This window comes from Sciurus carolinensis, chromosome 2 (genome assembly GCF_902686445.1).
Source record: "Sciurus carolinensis chromosome 2, mSciCar1.2, whole genome shotgun sequence".
Lineage (NCBI taxonomy): Eukaryota > Metazoa > Chordata > Mammalia > Rodentia > Sciuridae > Sciurus > Sciurus carolinensis.
The window spans coordinates 10,338,322-10,363,691 of record NC_062214.1 but is presented as its reverse complement, the minus strand read 5'-3'; the positions used below and the strand labels follow the sequence as shown (position 1 = coordinate 10,363,691).

General features: G+C 58.8%; 1 protein-coding gene across 6 annotated transcripts in view; it reads right to left on the bottom strand.

Annotated features, from left to right (window-relative positions):
• Ripor3 (RIPOR family member 3) overlaps positions 1 to 3,104 on the bottom strand; it is a 58,125-nt gene extending 55,021 nt beyond the window's left edge. For all 6 annotated transcript variants that reach the window (XR_007107347.1, XM_047542452.1, XM_047542454.1 and 3 more), the window contains exon 1: positions 2,800 to 3,104. Coding sequence is in view for 5 of the 6 variants with exons in the window: in XM_047542452.1 (XP_047398408.1) it covers positions 2,800 to 2,802 (3 nt within the window). In the remaining variant the exon portion in view is untranslated. The remainder of the gene's footprint in view (positions 1 to 2,799) is intronic.
• Between the last annotated feature and the right edge of the window lie 22,266 nt (positions 3,105 to 25,370).

The following is a 25,370-nucleotide window of genomic DNA, read 5'->3' as shown; positions in this document are numbered from 1 at the left end:
TCACACACACACGTCACACCCGCACACACACACACATCACACACACATCACACATGTTGCACACACACACATCACACATGCACACACACATCACACACGTCTCACACACACATGCACACATCACACATGTCACACACACGCACGCACACACATCACACACGTCACACACACATCACACATGTCACACATGCACACACACGTACACACATGCACACACACACCACACACGTCACACACATATGCACACACACACATCACACACACACACACGTCACACATGCACACACACATCACACACACACGTCACACATGCACACACACACATCACACACACGCGCACACACATCACACACGTCACACACACATCACACACGTCACACATGCACACACACGTACACACATGCGCACACACACATACACGTCACACACGCGCACACACACACACACATCACACGTCACACACGCCGGGGTTAAGTGTAACTGGCTTCAGGGTAAAGGCTGTACCGCATGCTATTACAAATAAGAATTAAATTTATAGTCAGGCAGGATGGCGCCTGTAATCCTGGCCATTCCGGAGGCTGAGGCAGGAGGATCTGAAGTTCCCGTCCAGCCTCAGCAACGTGGTGAGACCCTAGGCAACTCAGCAAGACTCTGCCTTAACATAAAAACAGAAAGGGCTGGGAAGGCGGCTCAGTGGTTAAGCGCCCACAGGTTCACTCCCAAGGACCAAAAAATATCTATAATTTCATTTGATTAGAAGTTTATATAATTTGATTTTAATAATGGCTATATTTAGCAACCAGTTCACCAAATTCCTGAAAATCAGACAGTTGGCTTTCACAAGCCACACCGGCTGGCACCAGTGTGCCACAGGGCAGGGACCACATGGCAAATGTCACCAAGGTGGGGAGGAAGCCATCGTCCATCCGCACCTCCACCCCAAGCCTGGAACAGCTCTGGCCTAACGGGCGGGAAGCTCGGGGGTTTCCAGAGGTGGCCCTGCTGGTGAGCTCCAGGTGGGCGGGGACATGTCCCCAGTGGCCTGGGTCTCCCCCGAAGCCTGAAGGGGCAAGAGACCCTTTCTCGAGCTCAGGGGAGCGTCCCTTCAGAGCTCCCCAGAAAGAACCAGGGACGGTGGACGCACACGAGGGCTCGGCAGCCAGCGGGAGCGGCGTCCCATGGCCCAGCGCTGTCCCCACGCTGCAGGAACAGGCCGCACCTCCGTCAACTGGCTCGGCTCTCCAGGCTGCAGGGTTGTCACCGGACACCAGCCACGGTGGCTCCACCAGCATGAGCCATTTCTCCAAGCCCACCTGCACTCCAGAGCCCTGGGGTCCCCTGCTGCTCCGGGAAGTCCTGGGGGATTTCCTCCGGGCTCGCGCTTGTCTCGTTCTCAGACAGCTCGCCTAGCTGGGAACGCGCGTCCTTCAACCAGGGCCCCGGAGCCTGAGATTTCCTGAAACGACGCCTCTGTCTCATGCCCAGGAAGCCCAGGCTGAAAGAGGGGCGATGACTCGCTCAAGGTCACAAGGAAGATCCAGGACAGACCTGGGGACGGCCACCAGCCTCCTCAGTGTCCCCGGGCTCACCCCCAGCAGAGACCAGGACGCAGGTCTCCACTTGTCCCCGGACAGGGGATCTGCTCCAGCCCGGGTGGGGCATCGGGGTCTGCTCAGAGCTGCCGCGGGTGGGATATTCCAAGGGAAGGAAAAGGAGGCACATGGGCGGTGGGACCTTTTCTTCCGGCCTGAGGCCGGTGCCCAGGTCTCGAACCTGCTGCAGGCCGCCGGGCACTCCCGGCCTCGGCTGTGAAGCGCACCCGTCCCCTGCGCCCCGAGACTCCATCTGCCCCACTCCTGGCTGCCGCCTGCCCAGCTGCAGGGCTGTGGGTGCAAACAGCCCGCCATAGTGCTCTGAGCCCCTCCCGGGAGGCGTGTGGAAAGCAGTGTTTCACAATCCTCCTTCGTCCAGAGGGCTGCGCGGGCCCAGGATGATTCGAAACAGATTTTTGAAAAGGCAAAATAAAACTGGAGCAGAACCTACTGGAGGCATGTTCCACTCCCCGCCCAGCCCTCCGCCCGACCTTAACCCTCTTCTCACACCCAGGACCCGCGAGCAGGGCAGGGTGGTCAGCACGTCCTCTCCGTCCCGGGCAGCGGGCCCTACCTGGCTGGACACCGCCCCCCGTGGCGGCTGCTGGCCCAGCCCATGGCCTCCCGGCCCCGCCCCTCCAGGTGATGGGTATTCCATCCTCTCCCTCCACTTCCCGGGATAATCGCAGAACCAGGAGCACAGAGGATGCGCTGGGGCGGAGGCGCGCTCAGCCGGAGCCAAGTCTGAACGACCTCGTCTGTTTCTCATCTCTGCACTGAAGGACTGTGTGACTTTGGGCAAGTTGCTTCACTTTTCTGGGCCTGTTTCCTCCGTGAACCCCGAGGATGATCACAATACCTCTCCCACTGGGGGAACTTCGGGAACTCCCTGAGCTACAGCTTCAAAAATGCCCAGCCTGGTGCCTGGCACATGGCAGAGGCGAGAGAAAGCATGTCGTGCTGAGGGTCTCTGGAAGACCACCTAGTTCAACCACCCTGCTTAGAGATGGGCGAAGGGAGGCCCAGAGAGGGAAAAGAACTTGCCCGAGACCACACAGCCAGACCCTGCAGTCCCATCTCAGCCTGGAGGGCTCCCTTCTCCCGCGGCCCCGGGGAGCTGCAGGTGGGTGTGAGGACGTGCCACCCCCCATTCCCCCCCTGGAGAAGCGCGTCCCCAGGCAGCCGGCTGCAGGCGCCTCGCACTCACCATGAAGCAGGTCTGCACGCGGTGGCCCGACCCACGGTCCTCCTCACAGCAGCCTTGCGGTCTCTACTGCTGCAAGCCAGCGCCAGGTCCCAGCTGCAGGACCCGGGCTGGGGCTCGGGCTCAGGAAAGCCCACCCAGCCTGGCTGTCCTCAGGGAGGCTGCCCGGAGGCTGTCCCGAAGCCCCCGGCTCCCTCGCTTGCTGGGGTGGACGCTCTGCCGGTCCGATAACGCAGCCCAGCTCTTATCTGAACCGTCAGGGCCCTGGAGCGGGGTTCCAGGAAGCCCGCGGCCCCGGATGCCGGCCGCCTGCTCTGGCCGAGCTCGATTGCTGTTGCTGTCAGTGTCACGACGCGAGAGCCGCGCCGGCCCCCTGCAGGCGGGCCCCGCCCTCGCGTCCCACCCCCCACTCCCATCTTGGCGCGGGGACAGGGAAAAGGCCGCTCATCTCCAGTCCCCGCAGCGTCTGTGGTCCTGTCCTGAATCCTGCACGATTAATCACGGAGCATCTGCTCGCTGCCTCGCCTCAGAGGGGGCGGAGGGGAGCCTGGAAGTTTCTGTTGACTCCATCCTGCAGCAGCGGCTGCCGCTAATCACAAACAGGCCGGCAGCCTGCCCCCCGCTCTGCCCTTCCGCGCCTTCCTCCTTCCCTCCGTCCCCCTTCCGCTGGTTCCGCTGGACGGCCGCACACTCCCCTTCCTCCGCCCGGGTCCCCGAGCCCCGTCTTCCCCACCAGCCCTGGACGCCTCCCTCCTACCACCTGACTGTCCTGGGTCCACACCGCCGCTGCCCTCTGCTGACACCCAGGTGGCCCGAGCCCCGGAGCGGGGTCGGCCTCGGCTCAGCTTCCTGACTGCCCAGGGATGGACCCAGGAAAAAGCCCCGTGTACACCGCCGAGGGCCGGCTGGGACACCTCCAGGTCCTCCCGCAACCCCAGCGCGGATTTCTCTCCCCTGGCTCTCCCCCGCCCGAAGCCAGTGCAGGAAAGAAACCAGGCGAGGACAGAAACGGTCACCGGCCACGAGCACGTGAGCCCTGCACCCGGGGGGCCCTTTGGCACCACCTTCCAAACCAGAAGGAGCATTTCCTGCAGCCGGAAGGCCACATAGGCACGTGCGCGAGGAGCCTGCTGGGTGCCCGCCCAGTTGCTCATCAGAGGAAACGGGGGTCCCTCACTGTCCATCAAGTAACGGCTGGCTGGACGGTCGCACTGCGGTGCCCCGGCAGCGTTTAGAAAGAGCTGCGTCTGCTCGTGACAGCAGATGCTGGGCTCCAAGCCACGTCATCAAGTGAAAAGGGGTCAGCGCAATGCAGCTCACGTGATCTCTTAAGAGAGACAGGGTCTCGCCGTGTCATCCAGGCTGGCCTCGAACTCCTGGACTCAAGCGGTCCTCCCGCCTCAGCCTCCCGTGTAGTTGGGCACGCCTGGCTGACCGAATCCCGATTGTGTGACATCTTCCCTTGCACACCAGTGAAGTGGCATGCGACAGAGACACGTATAAAGCCAGAACGATGTTTGGGAAAGATTCTAACCTGAGTTGTTCCCTCTGGGAAGAGGGTTGGGGGCGGCACGCTGACCTGTGGTAGCTTCATGTCTAGAAATGACAATGAATTGCCTATTCGTCGTGTCCCAACCAGCTTCCTTTGGATGGGACACTGCTCCTCTTATGCGGAGAAAAGTCCTTCCTTGGACAAACTCAAGGGCTCTAACACTAGGGCAAGTCGCAGTGAACCAGAAGCCTGCAGAGCCAGCCCGAACCCCCTGGGGGTGCCGGGACCCGGAGCCACAGTGACTTATCCTAGAAGGAAATCCCTGGAGGGTGGAGAACCGCAGTCACCCTGTGCCCTGAGGGCACCTGGAGGGACGAGGCTGAGACCAACCTGGTTTCAGGAAGCGGTGTCACCTCCGCAGACTCATAAAACACGGCGACTCTGGAAGCGCTTTAAAGGGGTGCGTGCGGACAAGCCCAGACGCCGAGGGCCGTGGGGGAGCCGGCGTCAGCGCCTGACCTCCCCCGGGGCCCTCGCGCTCCTGACGAGGTGCTGTCCCTGCCAGTCCCCAGGGTGCTCGCGCCCCTCGGAACCCACGTGGAGCTACTAGAGGGCACTCGGCCCTCCCTGTCCTGCAGGGCAGAGGGCAGCTCCAGGTGGGCCCTGAGGGTCAGCTTCAGCCTCCCAGCCCATGAGGACGCAGCTCAGCCAGACCACGGCTGCTGCCCACGGTGGGGTCCACCCAGGAGTGGCTCCAGCTGACCCAGGTGACAAGCAGACGGCACTCACCTCACCCGGCCTCCTAGTGGAGAGTCCTCTCCTCTGGCGATGGCCTTTCAGTCCCATCCGGCCTGGGGGAAAGGCTCCGCCGGGCCGCCTGTCTCCCACACTTCTCCACCACGGGCCAGCCTCTCTGCGTTAGGGGGAGGCCTGCCGCCCAGCCCGCCAGCCCCAGCAGCATCCAGCTCCCATCCCACTCGGCAATGATCGTGGCCTGACAGGAACGCTTTCCGATTTTTAACTCTTTAAAGTTTAAAAGTGAGCCAGGCTGGGCACAGTGGCTCACACCTGTAATCCCAGCAGCTCAGGAGGCTGAGACAGGAGGATTACAAGTTCAAGATCAGCCTCAGCAACTTAGAGAGGCCCTTAGCAACTTAGGGAGACCCTGTCTGTAAATAAAAAATAGAAAAGGGCTGAGGATGTGGCTCAGTGTTAAAGGGTCCCTGGGTTCAACTCCTGGTACCAAAAAATAAAAAAAGACGTAAGCCAGATGTGGTAGCATGTGCCTGTAATCCTGGTGACTCAGGAGGCTGAGGTAGGAGGATCACAAGTTCGAGTCCAGTCTCAGCAACTTATCAAGACCCTACCTCAAAAACAAGAAGGGCTGGAGATGTAGCTCAGTGGTGAAGCACTTGGCTAGCACGTGCGAGGCCCAGGTCCTGCCTCCAGTACTGCAAAAAGAAGAAAGGTAACAGTTGGTGAACCTCGTGAAGGTTCCTGGCATTATTCTTTCAACTTTCCTATAGGTTGGAAATTTGGCAAAATTAAAAGTCCAGAGGAAAGTGAATCTTTTTATTATTTATGTATTTATTTATTGGTGCCATGGGTGCTTAACCACTAAGCCACACCCCAGCCCTTTTAATTTAATTAAATTTAATGAATTTATTTATTTACTTTGGTATCAGGGATTGAACCCAGGGGAGCTTAACCTCTGGGCCATATTCCTTGCCCCTCCTTTTTTTTTTTTTTTTGAGACAGGGTCTTATGAAGTTGCTTATGGCCTCGCTAAGTTGCTGAGCCTCACCTAGAATTTGTGATCCTCCTGCCTCAGCCTCCCGAGTTGCTGGGATCACAGGTGTGCGCCCCCGTGCCCAGCAAAGCAAACCATTTTAGATAAAAACTATTAAGGACACTCGTGCTCAGGTGGCAAGTGAAGATGGCCAGAGTTGCCAAGGAGGTGCTTGTGTTGCTGTCATTTGGGGGACACTAGGCTGAGAGGTGACCAGGCAAACAGCTGGGACGTGGGAGAGTTCTGCACGACCTCTCCTTCCTGAGCGTCCACACTCATTACCGATTGCTCCAGAAGTCCCGCCATCCGCCAGGGCGCTCCAGGAAGGGACAGCTCAGGAGCTGGGTGGCCGCGGCCTCGAGGCGGCCCAGGCACCGTCATCCCGCCTGCCACAGCGCAGGCCGGGTCCCTCCCAGGCTCCGGCTCGCACCCACCCTTCGCGCCTGCCCCTCAGCCTCCACAGCTCTACCCGGGCCTCCAGCACCCTCGGCCTTCGGCAGGGCAGGGTCTTCAGCCCAGACGCCCCCCAGGAGGAAAGGGTCTGGGGAGACAGAAGGGCAGAGACCACACGCCACGTCTAAGGGCCGGGCAGGGCCGTGGCGGACCAAGAGTTGGCCTTCGAGAATGAAGGGGACACCCAGCAGAGCGTGTCACCAAGTCTTGAGGGGCGATGACAGAAAGGTCACCTGGTCTTCCCAGGTGGCGAGTCTGATGGTGACCAGCCTGATCTGGTCCTCGCGGGCAGCCACAGGGCCCTGCCGAGTTGGCCTCGCCCTCCCCGCTCCCGCTTCTCCACCTCCACCTCTTGAGGTCCTGAGCTCCCTCCTGCAGTTCCCGACCTGGACCCCTCCCCAGGGTAGCCTGCTGCGCCTTTCTGTTTCCACTAGCCCCTTAAGCTGCCGGGACATGGCCAGGCACAGGGGCGTGTCCCGGTAACCAGAGCCCAGAGCGGCTCGGAGGCTGAGGCAAGAGGATTGGGGGAGCAACATAGTGAGGCCCTGTCTCAAAATGAAAAGATCTGGAAATGGAGCTCAGTGGAGAGAAAATCCCCAGGACTCCCCCAAAGCAACAGTCCTGAGCATTCTCCAGCCCTCACCCTGGGGCTCAGCCCTCTCCCGGGCACCCCAGTGCCTCGCTGTCACCCAGAGTCTGACCTGGGCTTCTTCGTTTCTGACTGTATGACCTTGGGCACACGGTCTGGGGAACAGAGGCACCCAGTGCCCTGTCCTGAACCTTAGACTCTGGAGGGAGTGAGGAAAGGGGCCTTTTTAACTCTCAGTTTTGGAGGTCAACAGCAGGGGCTGTCATTCCACATCATGACAGGTGACATCATGGCAAGCTTGCACTCTGGAGGGGGAATCAGCCAGGCGTGGTGGCCCACACCTGTAATCCCAGCTGCCTGGAAGGCTGAGGCAGGAGGACGGCAAATTCAAGGCCAGCCTCAGCTTTTAAGGGAGGCCCTAAACAACCTAGTAAGACAGTCTCAACAAATTAAAAGGGTGGGGATGTAGGTTCGTGGTGAAGCGCCCCTGGATTCAACCTCCAGTACTGAAGAGGAAGGGGTGGGGCAGAAAGAGAGAGAAGAGAGATCACACAGCAGGACAGGAGGCCAGGGGCACGAAGGGCCAGGCTCGCTCCGTAACAACGCAAGTCCCACAGGAACTACCTTCAGGGGTCAGCACCCGCGATGGCCCAGGACCCCTGACACCTCTTCTCAGCACCACGCTGGGGCTAGGTGAACCCTGAGGCACACACAGCAAGGGACCCAGACCACAGCCCCTGCCCGGCACTCCGCTGGCCCCCGCTAGACACACGTAGCCACTAGGACCCCCGCCCCACCCGCTCCCCAGCCTCGCCTACCTCCTCACCCTCCACTGGGAGGAAGGACCCTGGCTGCCCAGGGCACCAGGCACCCTTGTGCCTACCGCAGAGCGGGTGCTTGGTTGTAAGGGGTGAAGGGGGTCCTTGGTGTAACCCACACGGAAAAGGCCCTGTGGGACCAGTGACCTGGAGCGATCGTGTCCGTTACCCCAGCATTCTGCAGATAACAGGGACAAAGTCCAGCTGCAAAGCCCTCCCGCTCCAGCGAGGGCTGCGGATGGTCCTTCACAAGAGGAAGGGTGCCCCGGAGCCACCCTGACTGCTGGAACTGTCGCTCCAGCAGTGGAACCTCCTCCTCTATCAACCCACCAGCTCCCAGAGCCAGCAAGAATGTCAGGCCGGATTCTTCCTGGAGATAAGCCCCCATCCCTCCGCCCGCGTCTCCTCCGCTCCCACCCGGCCCTCTGGAGCCTGGCTGCAGGCCCCTGATCCCTCTGACAGACTCGGGAAGTCTGCTGAGCTGAGGAGGACTCTGGGATGACAAAGGCCTGGACCATAAACCTTGCCCGGGGAGCCGGGAAGGGACCTGCCCTGGAATCTGGGAGTCTTATCAGCTGGAGGGGATCAGCAGGGGCCAAGCCTGACCTGAAAGAAAACCCCAGTCGCCCTCCGCACTCTGGGGATCGCCAGGGCCGAGTGTTTCCAGAAACCCATTCCAGTTAAGTAAACAGCGTCTGCCGTGAGGGCCGCGGGGTTTCTGGGAGGACCTGACATTCCCACACGGGGACTGTCATTTCCTCACAAACAGCATTGGAAGCGGTCTTTGCATTCCCCAAATGACTTCTGCCAGCTGAGGATCCGCAAATCCTCCTGGAGCTCAGGGCCGCCGCTTCGTTGTGGGGCTTAGACAGCGCTGCCTGTACCCGCCTGGACAACGTGACCAGACCCTTCCCCGCCACCGCCGCCCCGTCCACGCGGGCACGTTTCTGGTCCACTGTCCGCTCCGCGGAGCCCTGGGCCGCGCTCTTCAAAGCGTTCTCTGCAGCCCAGCAGTTTACAAGTCGCTGGAAACAATAGACTTCAGCACACGATTTATTTGGGTTGGCTGGCTTCGCGCTGGTTGGAATCTGCTTGGGGGCGGGGGGCAAAGCCTGCATGTGTTTAGATTTATGATCGATATTGAAAGCACCAGTGCCTGGTTACAGGGCCGGGCGAGCCCAGCCGGAGCAGCACGCGTGCAGGCCAGCACTGCTCTTCTGAGGGCGCACCACGGAGTCCTGGCTCTTTTTTTTCTTTTGTCATGTTTTTTTGGTACGGGGATTGGACCCAGGGGCACTCAACCGCTGAGCCACATCCCCAACCCTATTTTGTATTTTATTTAGAGACAGGGCCTTGCTAAGTTGCTTAGGGCCTTGCTAAGTTGCTGAGGCTGGCTTTGAACTTGGGATCCTCCTGCCTCAGTCTCCCAAATGGCTGGGATGACAGGCGTGACCACCACACCGGCCTGAGCTGCTTTTTAGCGGCCGTGGGCAGCCTGAGCTGCTTTTTAGCGGCCGTGGGCAGCCTGAGTGGCTCTGCACTGGCTCCTTCCCAGCCGCCCCTGAGGGCCTGCTCTGTGCACAAATTGGGCCCCTGATGTTCACAGGTGCCGGGCTCTCAGGGGGTTTACGTCATGTCCTCCATCCTCACAGGACCCCTTCAGCATGAGGCCCCACCAAAGGGAGGGAAGCCCAGGAGCCGCGAGGGCGAGGGTCTTCCCAGGTGGCGCAGCTCCTTGGTGGCAGAACCCAGTTCCAACTCCAGGAATCTACAGCTGGAGGAGCCACACTGGCAACGCTCAGGAACTCAGAGGTCAGATCTATGGAACCAGCTGGAATGTTCCATCACGTCGACTTTTTATTGCAGCTGAGTTGGAAGAGAAATAAGGTCAGTGGCAAGAAAACACAGCATCGTGACTTACTAAACAAATCAAATCACTGAAACCAAAACAAAAGCTGGAAGAGAACTTTTTCCACCCAACTCCCGCCCCCACCGCCCCTCTCCATTCCATCTTCAGGCCCCAGCGAGGAGGACGTGCCAAGTCTGCAGAGGAGACTCTGGGTCCCAGAGGACCCTCCACCCGTGAGCATCCTGGACCCACAGTCCTTGGCCATCCCTCCATCAGAGCAGGGCTGACCCCTGCCTACCTGGATCTGGCCAGCAGGTGGGGTCAGCAGTGGGGACCTGGTGGGTGGCTGATGGCTTTGGAGCCAGGCCTTCACCTGAAACATGCGTCTTTGACTTTCTTGGAACCTCGAGCCCACCAGTGGTAGAGGACCCTGGGCTCACTGCTCTAAGAAGGAAGGCCAGCGGCAGGGAGCCACGGTCCCCCTCTGGCGGTGGCACCACTGCTGGGCAGCGGGCAGGCCACCCGGCACGCTCCAGCCCCGACTGAGTCGTCAGATGAAGGTGGCCACACGGGCGATCCCAAGCAGGGCCAGGTGACCAACCCACAGAATCGTGAGAAACGGCCGGTGCTTCGGAGTTCGTTTGTCACACAGCAGAAAAAGCTGGAATAACTGTTGACAGTTACAACAACAGCCATCCAGAGAATCCCAGCAGGACCTGCCTCTCAGCCCGACCGTTTCTGGAGGAAATATTGAAGCACATCAACTCCCTCGTCAGGACACCGGCAGCCCAAGACGGATTTACTTCCATCAGCTCATTCAACATTCGACCACTGTTCTCCATGTAAAAGAGCAAGCTGTCCTTAGCACTGGGGACACAGGTGGGTCAGGCCTGGTACTGTCCTCCAGAAGCTTCTAGAACAACAGAGGAGGTGAGAGAAGACTCTTCTGTGTGACTTGGGGGTGCAGCTCAGTGGCAGAGCATTTGCCCAGCATTCCCAGAACTGCAAAATCAAAAATAACGCACATACCCCCCATGTAACTGTTCAAGGAATATTCGTGGGTGGGCGCAGTGGAGTACGGCTCCATGCCAGAGACACGGAGGTGGAGGCAGGAGACTCACAGGGTCGAGGCCAGCCTGGGCAATTTAGTGAGACCCCGTCTCAAAGGGCTGGGCATGCAGCTGTCTTCCCGTACCCCGGGTGCAACCTCCCGCCCCCTGGCGCGGAGTTGAGGACGCACAGGTCCACGCGCGGGTGGCGGAGGGCTGAGGGCTGCTCTGGAGGAGGGCCTGCCTGGGTGAGGGGTCGTGCAGCCTTGAGGAGGCGGCTCTTACTTAGGAGCCCAAGAGCAGGCAAAGTGGACGGCCGGGAGAGGAGGGGCAGACCATTCGGGTCCCCCGCAGGGCCACCAGGTTCGTCCAGAACTGACTTCATGCCGCACATAAACACAGACGGATTTTGCAAGGATTTTTTCATAGACTGAATTTTCCTGGAATGCAGCGACCCGGAATTCGCCTTTCCCGGAATGTAAACAGAGAAGACTGACTGGGCTTGAGGACGGCCGCGCCGTACCCTACGCTGGAGCAACAGCCCCGCCAGCTCCCGCACCTGGGCCACCTGTGTTTGTCACTGTCACCTGCTCGTGGCTCCACCTGAAAGTTCAAAACCCAGCTACCTCATGCGGTCTTCCAGCACTAAAACCTCACGGATTTGCCCACCGGGTGCAGCTGGAGGGTCATACGAGCCGCTTTCCTTGTGCGGGTGGGTGGGTTATGCCCTCTGTGGGCTGCAGGGCGGCCGAGCAGGTGCTCTATGGGGTTAGAACCCCAGGCACCTTCCAACAGCCCCTTTGTGGTGGGAGTCGGGGACCAGGCCAGTGCAGGAACCCACAGGAAGTGCGAGGTTGGAGCCCGAGGGCCGGCGGGCGGTGTAAGAGGAGGCCGGAGGAGCGCCAGAACCTGGTGCATGGCAGGTGGGGTGGGACTGGACAGCCACCGCGGGGGATCTGCAGCGATGGAACAGCAATTCTACCCCACGAGAAATGAAAAGGTATGTTCTTGCACAGACCTGAACACGAGTCTTCACAGCACACCCATCAATCATCGCCAGGAAAGAGGGGGCAACCAAAGTGTCCATCGACACAGATGACGCACCCACTGTGGCACGTTTCCTACTCCCCGTGGAACACGAGTGGGCCATAAAAGGGAATGAAGCACTGCTGGGTGTGGTGGGGCACAGTTACAAGTCCAGCTACTGGGGAGGCTGAGGCAGGAGGATCACAAGTTGGAGGCCAGCCTGAGCAATTTAATGAGACCCTGCCTCAAAACAAACTTTAAAAAGGGCTGAAGGTGTAGCTTAGTGGTAGAGCTCTTGAGCACGTGCAAGACCCTGGGTTTGACCCCCAATACTGAGAAAAAACAAATGATCCCTGAATCAGCACTGCTGGGTTGAAACCGGGGCCTCGGGAATGCTGAGCACTCGCTCTACCACTGAGCTACCTCCCAGTCTCTGTACACTTTATTTATTTATTCGGGGGATTGAACCTAGGGCCACTTCGCCACTAGTCCTTTTACTTTTCATTTCGAGACAGGTTCTCACTCAGTTGTTGAGGCTGGCCTCCAACTTGGCATCCTCCTACCTTGGCCTCCGGAATCACTGGGATAACTATCCTGTGCCAACACACCCAGCTCCCTTTACCTTTAAAAAGTGAGTTTATCATGTTTAAATTATATCTCGTAAAACAGTCAAACCAAGACGAAGCCAGAGAGATAGGCAGAGCCTCGATCTTCAGGGCCTGTGGCCTGTGCTGACGTTTTATCTCAACCGCTGACTCATCTTGAGCCATTGACCGTTTTAGGCTTCGCGGTAGCGATATAGGTTTGTGTTTTAGGAAGATCACGGTGGGGAAGGGACGGGAGGCCTTGAGGGTGCCGAAGAAGGAAGGAGCCGTCCAGAGTTGGAGACCCCGGGCGGAGGCGGCGCCTTCTCAGGAGGCTGCTCCCCAGGCACCGTGGGGACCGCTGTGGGCACAGCAGGCGGGGCCCAGAGCAGGGAGCCAGCTGCTGGCTGGCTTCAGGGAGCAGGAAGTCGTGGTTTCTCCGCCGCAACCTGATGGAGGGCTCGGGCCTTTCCATGAGGAGCCCCCCGGGACACTGTGCTCGGGTGTGAACGCAGGATCTGCCGCAGCAAAGGCCCAGGCCAGGGACTCCCGACCCGTGCGGGCGGGACGAAGCCGTGTCTAGTGAGGCGCCAGAGAAACGGACTTGGTGAGCTCGGTGCCGATGCAGGCCAGGACAGCGGCCCAGGGACAGCCAGGGCCTGGCGACTCTGTCACGCAAACTCCTGGCTTTGCGCTCAGCAGAAACACCCAATCCAGGCCCCACTTGTAGAGGATTGCTCTCCTGTTTGAATCCAGTCGTTGAGACAGAATCATTCTTTCATGTAATGCATTTTTTAAAAGTGTACTTGATGCGTTTTTAAAACACACACTAGGATCGTTACCTTACGGCTTTAACAGCCGTGGAAAAAGCCTTTAAATGATTTCAAAAGGAAAGAGGTGGGCAGGCCAGGGTGGGAGGGCCGGAGGGACGGAGGCACGGGCCTCCCTGGACACAAGCAGGACTCGGCAAGGGAGGAGAGTGACCTGGACTAAGCCCAGCGTGGGCCCAGCTCCTCCGCCGAGAGTTCACTCCAGCTGGGACACCCAGGGAGCCTGAAGGACAAGAGTCTCCCAGGACAGAGAGTGACAGCCCTGAGGACAGCAGAACTGACTTGCGAAGTTAGTTCCTCTGTTTATCCAGCCTTTTCCAGACAGTAAGGTGTTCCTCAACTTGCTCGAGGATAAGAACAGCCACAGGGGCTCTTTAAAAAGGCAGATGTTGTGCTGGGCAAGGTGGCTTTAATCCCAGTGGCTTGGGAGGCTGAGGCAGGAGGATTGCAAGTTCGAGGCCATTTAGCAAGGCCCTAAACAACTTAATGAGACCCTGTCTCAAGATAAAAAATAAAAAGGGCTGGGGATGTGGCTCAGTGGTTGAGGGCCCTGGGTGCAATCCCCAGCACCAAAAAAAAAAGAAAGAAAGAAAGAAAGAAAGAAAACGGAAAGAAGAAAGGAAGGGAGGGAGGGAGAGAGGGAGGCAGCTGTTGGGCTCGAGGGCGGCTGGGGCAGAGCGCTCGCCTAGCCTGTGAAGGCCACGGGCTCCATCCCGGGACCATCAACAAAGAAAAGAAATAAAAAAGGCGGAGTAGGGACCCTGCCCCAGGCCCAGTGAAGCAAGGTGCAGGTGAGACTGGAACTGGGTGGCCCGCAGCCCCTCAGCTCCGCCGGCCGCCTCTTCATTTTAAACAGGGAGGAGAGCAGCTCCCAGGCGTCCTGAGCGCAGCAGGGGCCCACACCTGGCCCACGCCCATGACCGCCACCTGCCCACTTCCTGCCTCCTGCCCCTGGAAGGAACGAATCTGCCCCCGGCCTCTCCCGCCAGCCCGAGGGCCCTGGCGGAGCGTGCATCTGCCCCCGCCCTGCCATCGCGCCTGCTGGCGTCCTGGCCGTCGCTGCCGGCCTCCCGTGGTCCTTTCTTCACCAGGTAAAGGGGTGTCGCGCCGCCTGGGGTCTCGGGGTCTCTGTGGCGTGCAGCATCACGGCGCCCGCTGGGCAGGGAGGTCCACAGGCGTCACAGGAGCACCGCGAGCCCAGGGTGACGGGCTGCTCGGGCGGACGTGGCCAGCTGTCCAGGCGGCCTCTCACTGTGTATCTGCACAATCTCGGGAGCCGCTATTCAGGAGCATAGCGGAGTAACGCCGTGCACCGGTGACAAGCCGAGTGTCCTTACCCCGCGGGATCCTTCGTGCTGCGCTTCCACGCGGCTGGCGACCCAGGGCTCCAGCACCGGTGGCACGAATGGCTCAGCTCCATGGGATCCCGTGGGACCACCACCCTGTGGGCCACCCGTCCTGGACAGAAGCATCCTTAGGCCACACGGGACTGACCCGGAGGTGACAGGTCACCCTCGCTCACTGCTGAGTCCCGGCTGCGTCCAGAGCTGTTCCAGACGCGGAGGAAAAGCAGAAGGGGCAGGTCTGTGCCTTCCTCAGCTCGCGTGCCCGCCGGAGACAAACCCCTACAGCAAGCCGCTGCGCGGGCAGGGCTGGCGGGAGGCAGGCTAAACGAAGGCTCCCGGGCCGCATCCCAGGCTACGGCAAGACTGGCACTGACTCGCAGAGAGATCAGATCTGCCGGAGGGAGGGACCTGATCTGACTCAGCTTTCCCTGGGATCCTGGTTTTTTGTGGAGAATAACTACAGAGGGCAAGCGTAGAAGGAGACAGAGCAGAGAAGCGGCCACGGGGAAAGCCCGGCAGAAGCTGGGCTCAGCGGCGCTCGCCTGTCCTCCCGGTGACTCGGGAGGCCGAGGCAGGAGGATCGCAAGTTCCGGGCCAGCCTCAGCAACTTAGAGAGACCCTGACTCAGAAAATAAAAGGGCTGGGGACGTAGCTCAGTAGTAGAGCAGCCCTGGGTTCTCACCCAGTACTGGGAAGAAAAGAAAGTCCCCCCAGAGATGACAGTGAGCTGAGTGTGGCGGTACCCTCCAGGAATGCCAGCAACCCAGGAGGCGAGGCAGAAGGATCCCAAATTCGAGGCCAGTCTCAGCAACTTAGCAAGACCCTGTCTCAAAAAAATAAAAGGGCTGAGGGTGTAGGTAAGTGAAAGAGCACCCCTCTGTTCAACCTCCAATACTGCAAAAAAAAAATGAACTAATCAAGGTTTATGATCTTCGCACTGGTCTCTAAGAGGTGGGAGACACCTCGGGCTTGTGTTAGGTGTTGTCTGTGGCCGACACACGCAGGTGAACAGAATCATCGCTCTGCTCTTTCTCTGTCGCTTTTCCTTCACCCATCAATCACAGCTGGGCTCTACGTGGTGTCCGTGCAGGGATATGGAGTAAGAATGAAACGACCGGATTCCTGCAGGGCCTGGCCACCCGCCTGGTGTCCAGGTGTCCAGCACCCGGGGGAGGCCGAGCCAGGGTCCTGCCCACCTGGCCTGCGTGCCTGCGGCCAGCGGAAGCTCTCGTGCTGCAGGCTTCTGAACGGAAACTCAACAGCCCTCCATCTTTCTGAAGGAGGAACGAAGACGGGAGCGGTGGCCGTTTCCACGTCTCCCGGGCCTCCTCACGCCCCAGGAGACGCTCCAGCGACCGGAAACACTTAACGAGGACTTCCAGTCCCAGCGCCGCCTCCTCCCGTCCCTGTACCCGGCTGGCTCTTGGTCTCCTCCTCCACAAATCCAGCACGGTCGCGGCTCCTAGGCCAGGGCGTGGCGGCTGGTGAAGTCATGCCCATAAAGGTCAACAGTCACCTCTCCACCAGGGGCGGCCAGTATCCCGGGAACCAAAGTGGGAGGGACCAGACCCTGGAGAGCACCCAGTGTCGCTGAGGGAGGGGCAGGGTGGGGAGGCAGAGGCAGAGGGCTTGGTTACTCTGGCCACAGCACCCAGGCGGGGACTTGGGCACGTGGGTTTGTTTTGGTACCAGGGACTGAACCCAGGGTGCTTTACCACTGGGCCACACCCCAGTCCTTTTTTTTTTTCTTGATACAGGGTCTCACAAAGTTGCTTAGGACCTCGCTAATTTGCTGAGGCTGGCCTCAAACTTATGATCCTCCTGTCTCAGCCTCCCAAACTGCTGGGAGTACAGGTGTGCACCACCATACCCAGCTGGCTGCGTCTTAGTTCTGGTAGGAGGTGTGAGGGGGTGACCTGAGGGGCGTCAGGGAAGGACCTGCTGTCGGGCGTCTGGAATCAGGCAACTCCGTGGACATAGGGCATCGGAGGGTCGGAAATAAAGCGATAACCCTGGATGACCAGAGAGACGGTCACTGACAGAATCAGATCCCCAGGAGATAAGGAAGAAGACCACAGTGACCTTCAGGAAACGAAGAGTTCAGAAGGAACGTACGCCAGGGGTGCCCAGGGGATCTTGCCACGTGGCCATTTCTTAGCCTTGAGTAACCTCCTGGGGGACCGAAACATGACCTTTATGTCACTCCAAAGGCGATAGGTAAAGACTCTGGCCTCAATTAAGCCTAAATTCCAGCCGCGTGGCAGGCGTGCATGTCATTCCAGCTACCTGGGAGGCGGAGGCAGAAAGAGCACAACTTGCAGGCGGCCTGGGCAGCATGGGGACAGTCCTGGCTCAAAACGAGATGCAAGAGGAGCCGGGAGGTCGCTCGGCCGTGGGCTCCTGCCTCGCAGGCCGGGCGGTGCGCCGACCGTGCGCTTCCCGATTCTTCCCGATGCGCTGACAGCCGGGCTGCTGGGACGATGTCCCCGTTGGGTAAGGAGCAGACCCCTCAAGCCCAGGAGGACAGAGAAGGGCCCAGCACCCGAGAGCCTCCTGCACGCAGAGCTTCGGTCTAACTGCAGGGCTGGCTCCCCGGCCCCGGCCCCAGGCCCCAAGCAGCGCGTCTCAGGCCACAAAGCTGGGCCAGGGCTGGAACCCGGCTGCCTCCAACACCCTCACGTCACTCACCAGCTGCACCGGAGATGACAAGGTCAGGTTCCGAGGGGCTCGAGACACAACCGCAAGGACACAGGTTCACATCTGACGCAAAAGCAAGTCGTCAGAGCCTCCAGGTGGACTCTGCAGGGCGCCACATGGGCGTGGGGACCGGCCACCGGGCTTTTGAGAGACTGATCCACACGCTGGGACTCACGGAGCAGTGGCGGGAAGGCGCGCCTGGCCTCTGCCTTCTCACCGGGCGACATCACCTCCTTCCTGCTTCCACCTCTTGACCCATGAAAGGTGGGCGGGTCCAGTAGTGAACGTTGCCACCTTGAAGTCTGGTGACCGGTGCTCTCTCAGGAGACCGGCTTCGGGAGCGCGCACGAGGTTAAGACAGTTACACCTGCTGACCTCCGGGAGTCTGTTCTGGAGACACGCACGGGACACACGCAGGACGGTCGGTGCAGCACCCTGAGTCGTAATGACCTCAGTGTCCACTGTCACCAGTCTGTCCAAGCAAAGCACTGTGCGCCTAAGCTGTGGAAAGCCAGGCAGCCAGGAAAAAGGATGAGGAAGTCACGTGAGCGCTGAAGAGGAAGTGCCATGGGACACGCTGTCGCAGCAACAAGCTGGGTGTGTCAAAAAAGGCCCAGGCGAGTCCGTTTCTATGCTGGACAGTGAGAGACTGCAGGAGCGAAGGGAGGCTTCGCCCACAGAAGACCCTGATAAAAAGTGAGTCTCTTCCGGTGCTGAGCGCCACAGAGGGCAAGGCTACGCGGACCTCATCTACGTAGTTTTTCGGGGGTGTGTTGCTCTACTGCGGAGCCAGGACCCCAGCCCCTTTCATTTTTATTTTGAGACAGGGCCTCGCTAAGTTGCTGAGACTGGTCTGTGATCCTCCTGCCTCAGCCTCCCGGGGCACTGGGGTTACAGGCGTGCGCCACCGTGCCCGGCCTTTTTCTATTTTATTTTGAGCAGGGGTTTGAACCCAAGGCCTTGCACGTGCGAGGCAAATACTCTACCCTCCGCTTTTAAAAATTTATTTTTATTTTATTTTTTTAACAGGATTTTGCCAAGCTGCTGAGGCTGCCTCAAACTTGAGATTCCCCCCGCCTCAGCCTCCTGAGTCGCTGGAATTACGGGTGTGTGCCGCCACGCCTGGCTCAAAACCAGCTTTTGGGGTCAAGGTTCCACCGTCCACACTGTGAGTAGTATTGCGCTTGAGGTCACAATTACAGCACAGTGTGATAAATGTCCTCGCAGGGCAGACACTACATCCCTAAAGAACTGTAAATCGTTCTGTTCAATCTAAATTGTTTTAGGTTCAATCATCTGCCCAGTATAAAGAGTCTTGAAGCCGGGCATGGTGGCGCGCACCTGTAATCCCAGCGGCTCGGGAGGCCGAGGCAGGAGGATTGTGAGTTCAAAGCCAGCCTCAGCAACTTAGTGAAGCCCTAAGAAACTCGGTGAGACCTTGTCTCAAAATAAAAAATAAAAAGGGCTGGGGATGTAGCTCAGTGGTAGAGTACGTGTCTCACCTGCAGGAGGCCTGGATTTAGTCCCCAGTGCTAAAAATAAAATGAAATGGGGTTCGTATTTGTACATCTTTGGGTTTTTAAATTTTCTTTTTCTTTTCTTTCTTTTTGGTACCAGGGATTGAACCCAGGGATGCTTCACCACTGAGCCACATCCCCAGTTCTTTTTTTTTTTTTTTTTTTTTTTTTTCACTTTGTATCTTAAAAAGATCTCACTAAGTTGCTGAGGCTGGCCTCAAACTTCTAATCCTCCTGCCTCAGCCTCCTGAACTGCAGGGGTTATAGACGAACACCACAGCGCCATCTCATGCTCCCGATGTTAAAGCTGGAGTTGGGAGACCTTTTCCCCGACTTATGGAACTGACCATAACTGACCACATAAGTAAAAAGAACACTTGCCAGTAATGATTTCAAGAATGAGAGGTGTTAGTAGACTGAGGTAAGCGTCCTCCTCAGTCCCCTGGGCTGCTAACAGGAAGCACCGGCACGGGCACGAAGCCCATTTGAAGTGCGGTTGTGGTAAGTGGAGGCTCTGAGCACGCGGCTCAGGGTGAGGAGGTGGCGGGTGAGCAGGACCCGCCTGAGGACGCAGTTCCTGTTGCGCGCCTCCAAGCCTTCAGGTGAGGGAACACCCCGCCTCCCGTGTTTGCCTCTGAGGAGGAGGAACTCCCCATCACAGGGCCGCTGGGCACACCTAGCTCCATTTCCAGATTCCCCAGGGCACGTTCCAGAAACAGATCTGGAATTAGGAAAACACCTTTTTTATAAAAGCTTTCCCTGCAAAGCTGTTCAGTAGACGGCAAAGTCGGGCAGCTCTGGGTCCTCGTGCCAGGCTCTGTCCCTGCCTCTGTGTGAATTTTGAGGGCAAGCTACTACCCTCTCCCTGCCACTGGGGGTGGAACCCAGGGCCTCCCACGAGCTGCGTGCAGGCTCTACCTGAGCTACAGCCCGTCTTGTCTCCGTCTCCACATCCGGAAGTGGGATAAGGACACCAGCACCTGCTCCGTGGAGGCTTGCATGCAGGAGGCCCGAGGAACACGCAGCTCAGACCGCACGCTGGCCTTGGTGGGCACAAGCTCAGGGCTGTTACTCAGCAGGCCGCAGAAGAGAACCCTAGGGGTCCCAGCCAGTCCTGAGGCCGTTTGCTCAGCCCTTGTCAGGGATATTCACACTGGAAGAATCTCTTTTTTCCAGGGCTTGGGATGCAGCCCGCAGCCTGGAGCCCACATGTGCTGGGCGAGCGCTCTCCCCGCCGGGCAGCCACTGGGGGCCTTCCTCCTCTGGAGTGGCTCCGCCCCGCATCCCACCTTATTTTTGATTTATTTACTTTGGTGTTGGGGATTGATCCACTGAGCCATATTCTCCAGTCCATTTATTTTTGGAGACAGGGTTTGCCACATCGCTGAGGCTGGCCTCGAACTTGCTTCCTCTTGCCTTAGCCTCCTCAATACCAAGACTACCGGGAATGAATATTTTGGAGGGGGCATGCTGGGGGTGACCCCGGTCCTGTACATGCTAAGTAAGAGCTCTGCTGAGCCACGTCCCCAGCCACCAGCATCCCGTTTTAGAGGCACAGCAGAGGGGGAGGCAGGCCCTGGAACGGGCTCCCCTGCGCACAGATGCCCCTGTGATTCCCAAGAGCTGCAGTCACGGGCTCACCTCTGGCTGCTTTGCTGCCGCTCTCCGGCCTCTGTCACCACCAGTATAATCTTACATAAATTTGGCCTTCCTTGAAAAATTTAAAAATATGCTCACTTCTTAAGTGTCTCCTGAGGGACAGAGGATTTCTAAAGTGATGTTGTTCTCCCTCCTTAATGTGAAACTTAGGTTAAGTCAGTGGATCTCTGTCAGCAAGTTGGTTGTTTGTTGGTTTATTTTCATTTTGGAAACTTTTCTCCATGGTTAACCATCTCCCTCCTCCTTAAAAAGTGGCCTGAGGAACTCTGATCAGACTCTGGGGCCGTGGGGTGGGTCCCCTGGAGGGTGTCATTTTTCTGGAAGGCTCCTTGCAACCTGACTCCTAGCTGACTCCTTACCTGTAGGCGTGTCTTGGGGCGGGGGAAGGACACAGGTACACATTTTGCTCCCAAACAAAATGATGTTTCATAAGGGAAGAAACCGCTTCAAGCTCAGTGTGGTGACTCACACCTGTAATCCCAGCCTCTTGGGAGGCTGAGGCAGGAGGATCAAGAGTTCAGTCAGCCTCAGCAACTTAGTGAGGCCCCGAGCAACTCAGCAAGACTTTGTCTCTAATATTTTGAAAAGGGCTGGGAATGCAGCTCAGTGTTTAAGCACCCTGGGTTCAAACCCTGATACCAAAAAAAAAAAAAAAAAAAAAAGGTTTCAAGTCAATCACTGGCTTTGGGGGGAGGGGGGAGCGTGCTGGGTCTTGAGGACCGCGCCCCTCGTCCCTGCTGCTTCCTCCCTTCCTCCAGCCTCCCGGTCCTCGGTCCTCACTAGCTGCCACGTGGGGCTTGCAACGTGCCTACTCTTCCTTCTGCAACCCTGACATTACACCCCTCCCCCAAGTTCCCAGTCAGTGCTGTCACGGGACAAGCATGAGGAGAATCCATCAGGTCAGACGGGGGCAGTCAGGGGGATCTTTCTCCCATTTCCCCTTCCTCCACCTGCAGGCACCTGGTGGGGCGTGGTGGGGCGTGGTGGCGCATGCCTGTCATTCCAGTGATTTGGGAGGCTGAGGCAAGAGGATCCCAAGTTCAAGGCCAGCCTGGACAACTTCCCAAGACCCTCAGCAACCTAGGGAAAGCCTGTCTCTAAAAAAAATAAAAATAACAATAACTGGGGGAGGTGCCCCTGATTCAATCCCAGGACCCACACGCACACACAACAGAAAGCAAAGCAAAGACAGAAGAAGAAAGCAACAGTAGTCCTCCGCTCCTGGGTTGAAGTCCCTGACGACTTCTTCTTCTCTAACCATTTCTTCTCTTTTTCTCAAGACTGGAAGAACATGGGTCACAGCCACAGTTTTTATCTTGCAGTGACGGGTCTTGAACTTGGGGCCTCGCTCTTGCTGGAGAGTGCCCTCCCGCCGAGCCGCACCCCCAGCGGGGACAACTGAGAGCTTACTGTGTCCTCGGCACCTTGCCAAACCTCTTACAGATGTGTCGCTGGAGCCTCATGCAAACCCAGGGAGCGGGTACCACTTTACAGGTCAGGAGCCTGGGCTGGGCAGTCCCCCGCGGGGAGCGAGCCGGAGCCGGGCAGGGCGTTCCTGCTCCTGGTACTTCATCATCGTCTTCTCTTCCTCCTGCTCCGACCCCACCTTTGCTTTCTAGAGAGGTCCAGCCCCTGTGACAAGCCGCGTGGCCTTGGGCCAGATGCTTCATTCCTCAGGACTCAGTGTGGCCTGTGAAGAATAGGAGCATTGTGTGTGAGGCCGCGTGAGAGCGGAATGCAGATGCTCAGAGTACGCGGTTGTTGTTGTTGTTGTTATTATTATTATTGCTGTTCCACCAGAATGTCCCTGCAGAAGACTGAATTGTCCCCCCAAGGGATATGTTGGAGCCTTAACCCCCAGTACCTGTGATCACTAAGGTGACGTCATTCGGGTGGGCCCCAAAGCCAGTCACTGCAGTCCTTATACAAACAGATACAAAGAGACACACAGCGGCACCAGGAGAACTGCGTGTGATCTGGCCGAGAGCCAAGGAATGCCAATGACTGCCGGTAACCACCAGAGCCAGCAGAGGGGCCCTGTCCTGGGAACAGCCTGTCCCGCAGAGTCTCCACAAGGAACCATCCCTGCCAACGCCTTGGCTTCAGGCTCGAGGGTCCAGAACTGTGAGAGAGCACATTTCTGCTGTCTTGGGTGCCTGGCCTGTGGGACAGATGGCCGTGACTTCGGATGGTTCCAAAGCTATGCATTCAGGAGAAACCAGACTTCGAATCTTGACTGATCTTTTCGCATGCTAGTGGAGTGGAAGCCACTACCTCCTGAAGCCGGGCAGCACGAGGGGCTGCAGCTCCGGGTCCTCCACCCTCACCTGGACCTGGACGGCTGCTCTCCAGCGCGCTGGGCGGCTAAGCCAGGGCACGCAGCGGGAGGGGGCTTCAGTGCCTGCTCACCTGGATCCTCCAGCTTCCGGTGGCTCAGGAGAACGGGAACCAGCGGTAGGCTAAGGTGCATCTGCACCTCCTCATGGCAGCCCGGGAATCGACACCGCTGCCTTCCACATCCTAAGTCAGGACCCCACGACTTCGTGTCCCCACAAAGGCAGGGCCTCCTGGAGCCCCGGCCTGCAGACTTGCTTCCCTCAAGTCGATCTCCATTTCTTACCCCTGCAGGGGTCAGAACCCTGCGACGACCCCTGAGTTTACAACAGCATTTCCCAAACATGCTCAAGGGTCAGAAGAGCCAGGATGTTCACCAAAATCACGGGGTCCTACCAGGCACAGTGGTGCACACCTGTCCTCCCGGAGATCTGGGAGGCTGAGGCGGGAGGATGGTAAGTTTGAGGCCAGCCTCAGCAATTTAGTGAGACCCTGTCTCAAAATAAAAAAATAAAAAGGGCTGGGATTGGGGACGTGGCTCAGTGACAAGGCAACCGGGGTCAGAAGTGGGGCGCCGAGCGCCACCTCGCCAGGCCTCTTTCTTCTCTTACGGTACTGGTGCTGGGACTGAAACCTGGGGTGCTCTGACACCGAGCGACATTCTCAGTTCTTCAAATTATTTTTTGAGACAACTCACGAAATCGTGCACGATCCAGGACCGTTCGCCCTGAACGTGTGGTCTTCCTGCCTCAGTCTCCTGAGGAGCTGGATTCGGGCGGCCTCAGCACATCTGCCCTCAGGCTTGTTGTTTTTATCCATTTAATTTATTGGCGCTGGGAGCCACCCAGGGCCTCCCCAGCCTCCCCAGCCCCAGGCCACCTTCCAATTTCTCAGACACAAGGTCTCCCCTGGTCCTTGGCACAGGTCTTCTCTCTGCTTGGACCCCGCACCCCTGCACGCCCAGTCACCACCGGGCGCCTCAGCTGGGCGCTCTTCCCACAGCCCGTCCTAGGGAGGACGGGGGCACAGACCCCTCTGTTCCCATGTCCCCAGTCCCATCTGACCAGCTGCTAACGCTCAGAGGTTAGTGTCACACGGAGAGCTGGGTCCCTCTGGGAGGACCAGAAGGCCCGCCCACGTGCAGCCCCCTGCTGCCCGCCACACAGCCAGCCGCCCCCGCCAGCGCTGGCTGCTGTCATTGCCAGCCTGGGTCGTAAGCCAGCGGGCTTGGGGGCATCCTCCTTTCAGCCCCCAAAGTCAGGCCGCTTCCTTGTCTCCCTCCCTGCGCGAAGTTTTACTCCCCGTGTGGCCCAGCAGTGGCTGGTGCCTGGTTCACAGCGAGAACACACACATGGCTGGACGGAGGGGCAGGTCAGTCAAGGCCGCGCCCCCTCCCGTCCTGCAGGCCCCTCACGCACTCTGCCACCCAATCCACCCTGCTCGCAAGGCAGGCGAACGTGACGGCTGCCGAGCGCCGGCTCCGGCGCATCCACTCAAACACAAAGCCGAGTCCTTCCGCCGCCGCCTCTAACACTTTAGGGGTCTCCAGCAAAAACCGGACACCCCAGCCCCTGGGGCCACTCCCTGTCTGCTATCCACCTGCCTTCCAGCCCCCATCTCCGAGAGCACCCCACCCAGCCCACAGGGGCCCCTGGTCAGCGCCTGGCTTGGCCTGCAGGCCTCCACTGGAATGCCCCCGCCCGCGGCTGCAGCCTCCTACTCATTCCTGCCGGGCTCCAGCCGGCCCTGCGCGGGGGCACCCGCCCCGCCCACGGTGACTCAGTCACTGCTCCACCGGCCTCAGCTCTGAGCAAGGGCTTAAAATAGCAGCTGGTGCTTCCCCCAGAGCCCTTACGTGTGCCAGGCACCGGGCCTGCTTCAGCCCATCCCCAACCCTGCCCAGAAGGTCCCGGCCCCCACGCCCCAGAAACACAGGCTGCCCGGGCACCTGACTTCCCAGAGGCCACCTGCCCTTGCTGGGCTCCCCACGCTACCCCAGGCCTCCTTCCCCGCCTCTGGTCTGTATTTCCTCCGCGGTTGGGATCCTTACACACCCTCCGATCCTTACACACCACACATTTTCACTGATTGTGCTCTGTCTCTCCCACCCAGAATGCTAGTGCCCATGTCCTCAACTGCCTGAGACATAACAGGCACTGGATCGATACTATTTAATCAAAGAAGGTGGAGGGCTAGGCTAGTGCCACCAGCCTCTAGTCTGACTCCTCCGGAGGCTGAGGCGGGAGGATCACTGAAGCCCAGGAGTCCAAGCACAGCCTGGGCGATGCTGCGAGAGCCCTCTCCCAGCTCAAACAAAGTTTTAAAAGTTAAAGACAGCACTAATATCACCTTCATTTCACCCGAGGAAAGAGTGGTGGGGACTGCGAAGAGTCCGCAGCTGGTTGCTGGTAGAGCCAGACATGACCCTGGACGGTCAACTCGAGTGCCCGCCCTTGGACACTATGCCACTGTCCCTGGGTCTGACTACTTGGCCAGACTGTGAGTCCCCGGGGCAGAACTGCCTCGCTCCTGTTTGATCTCC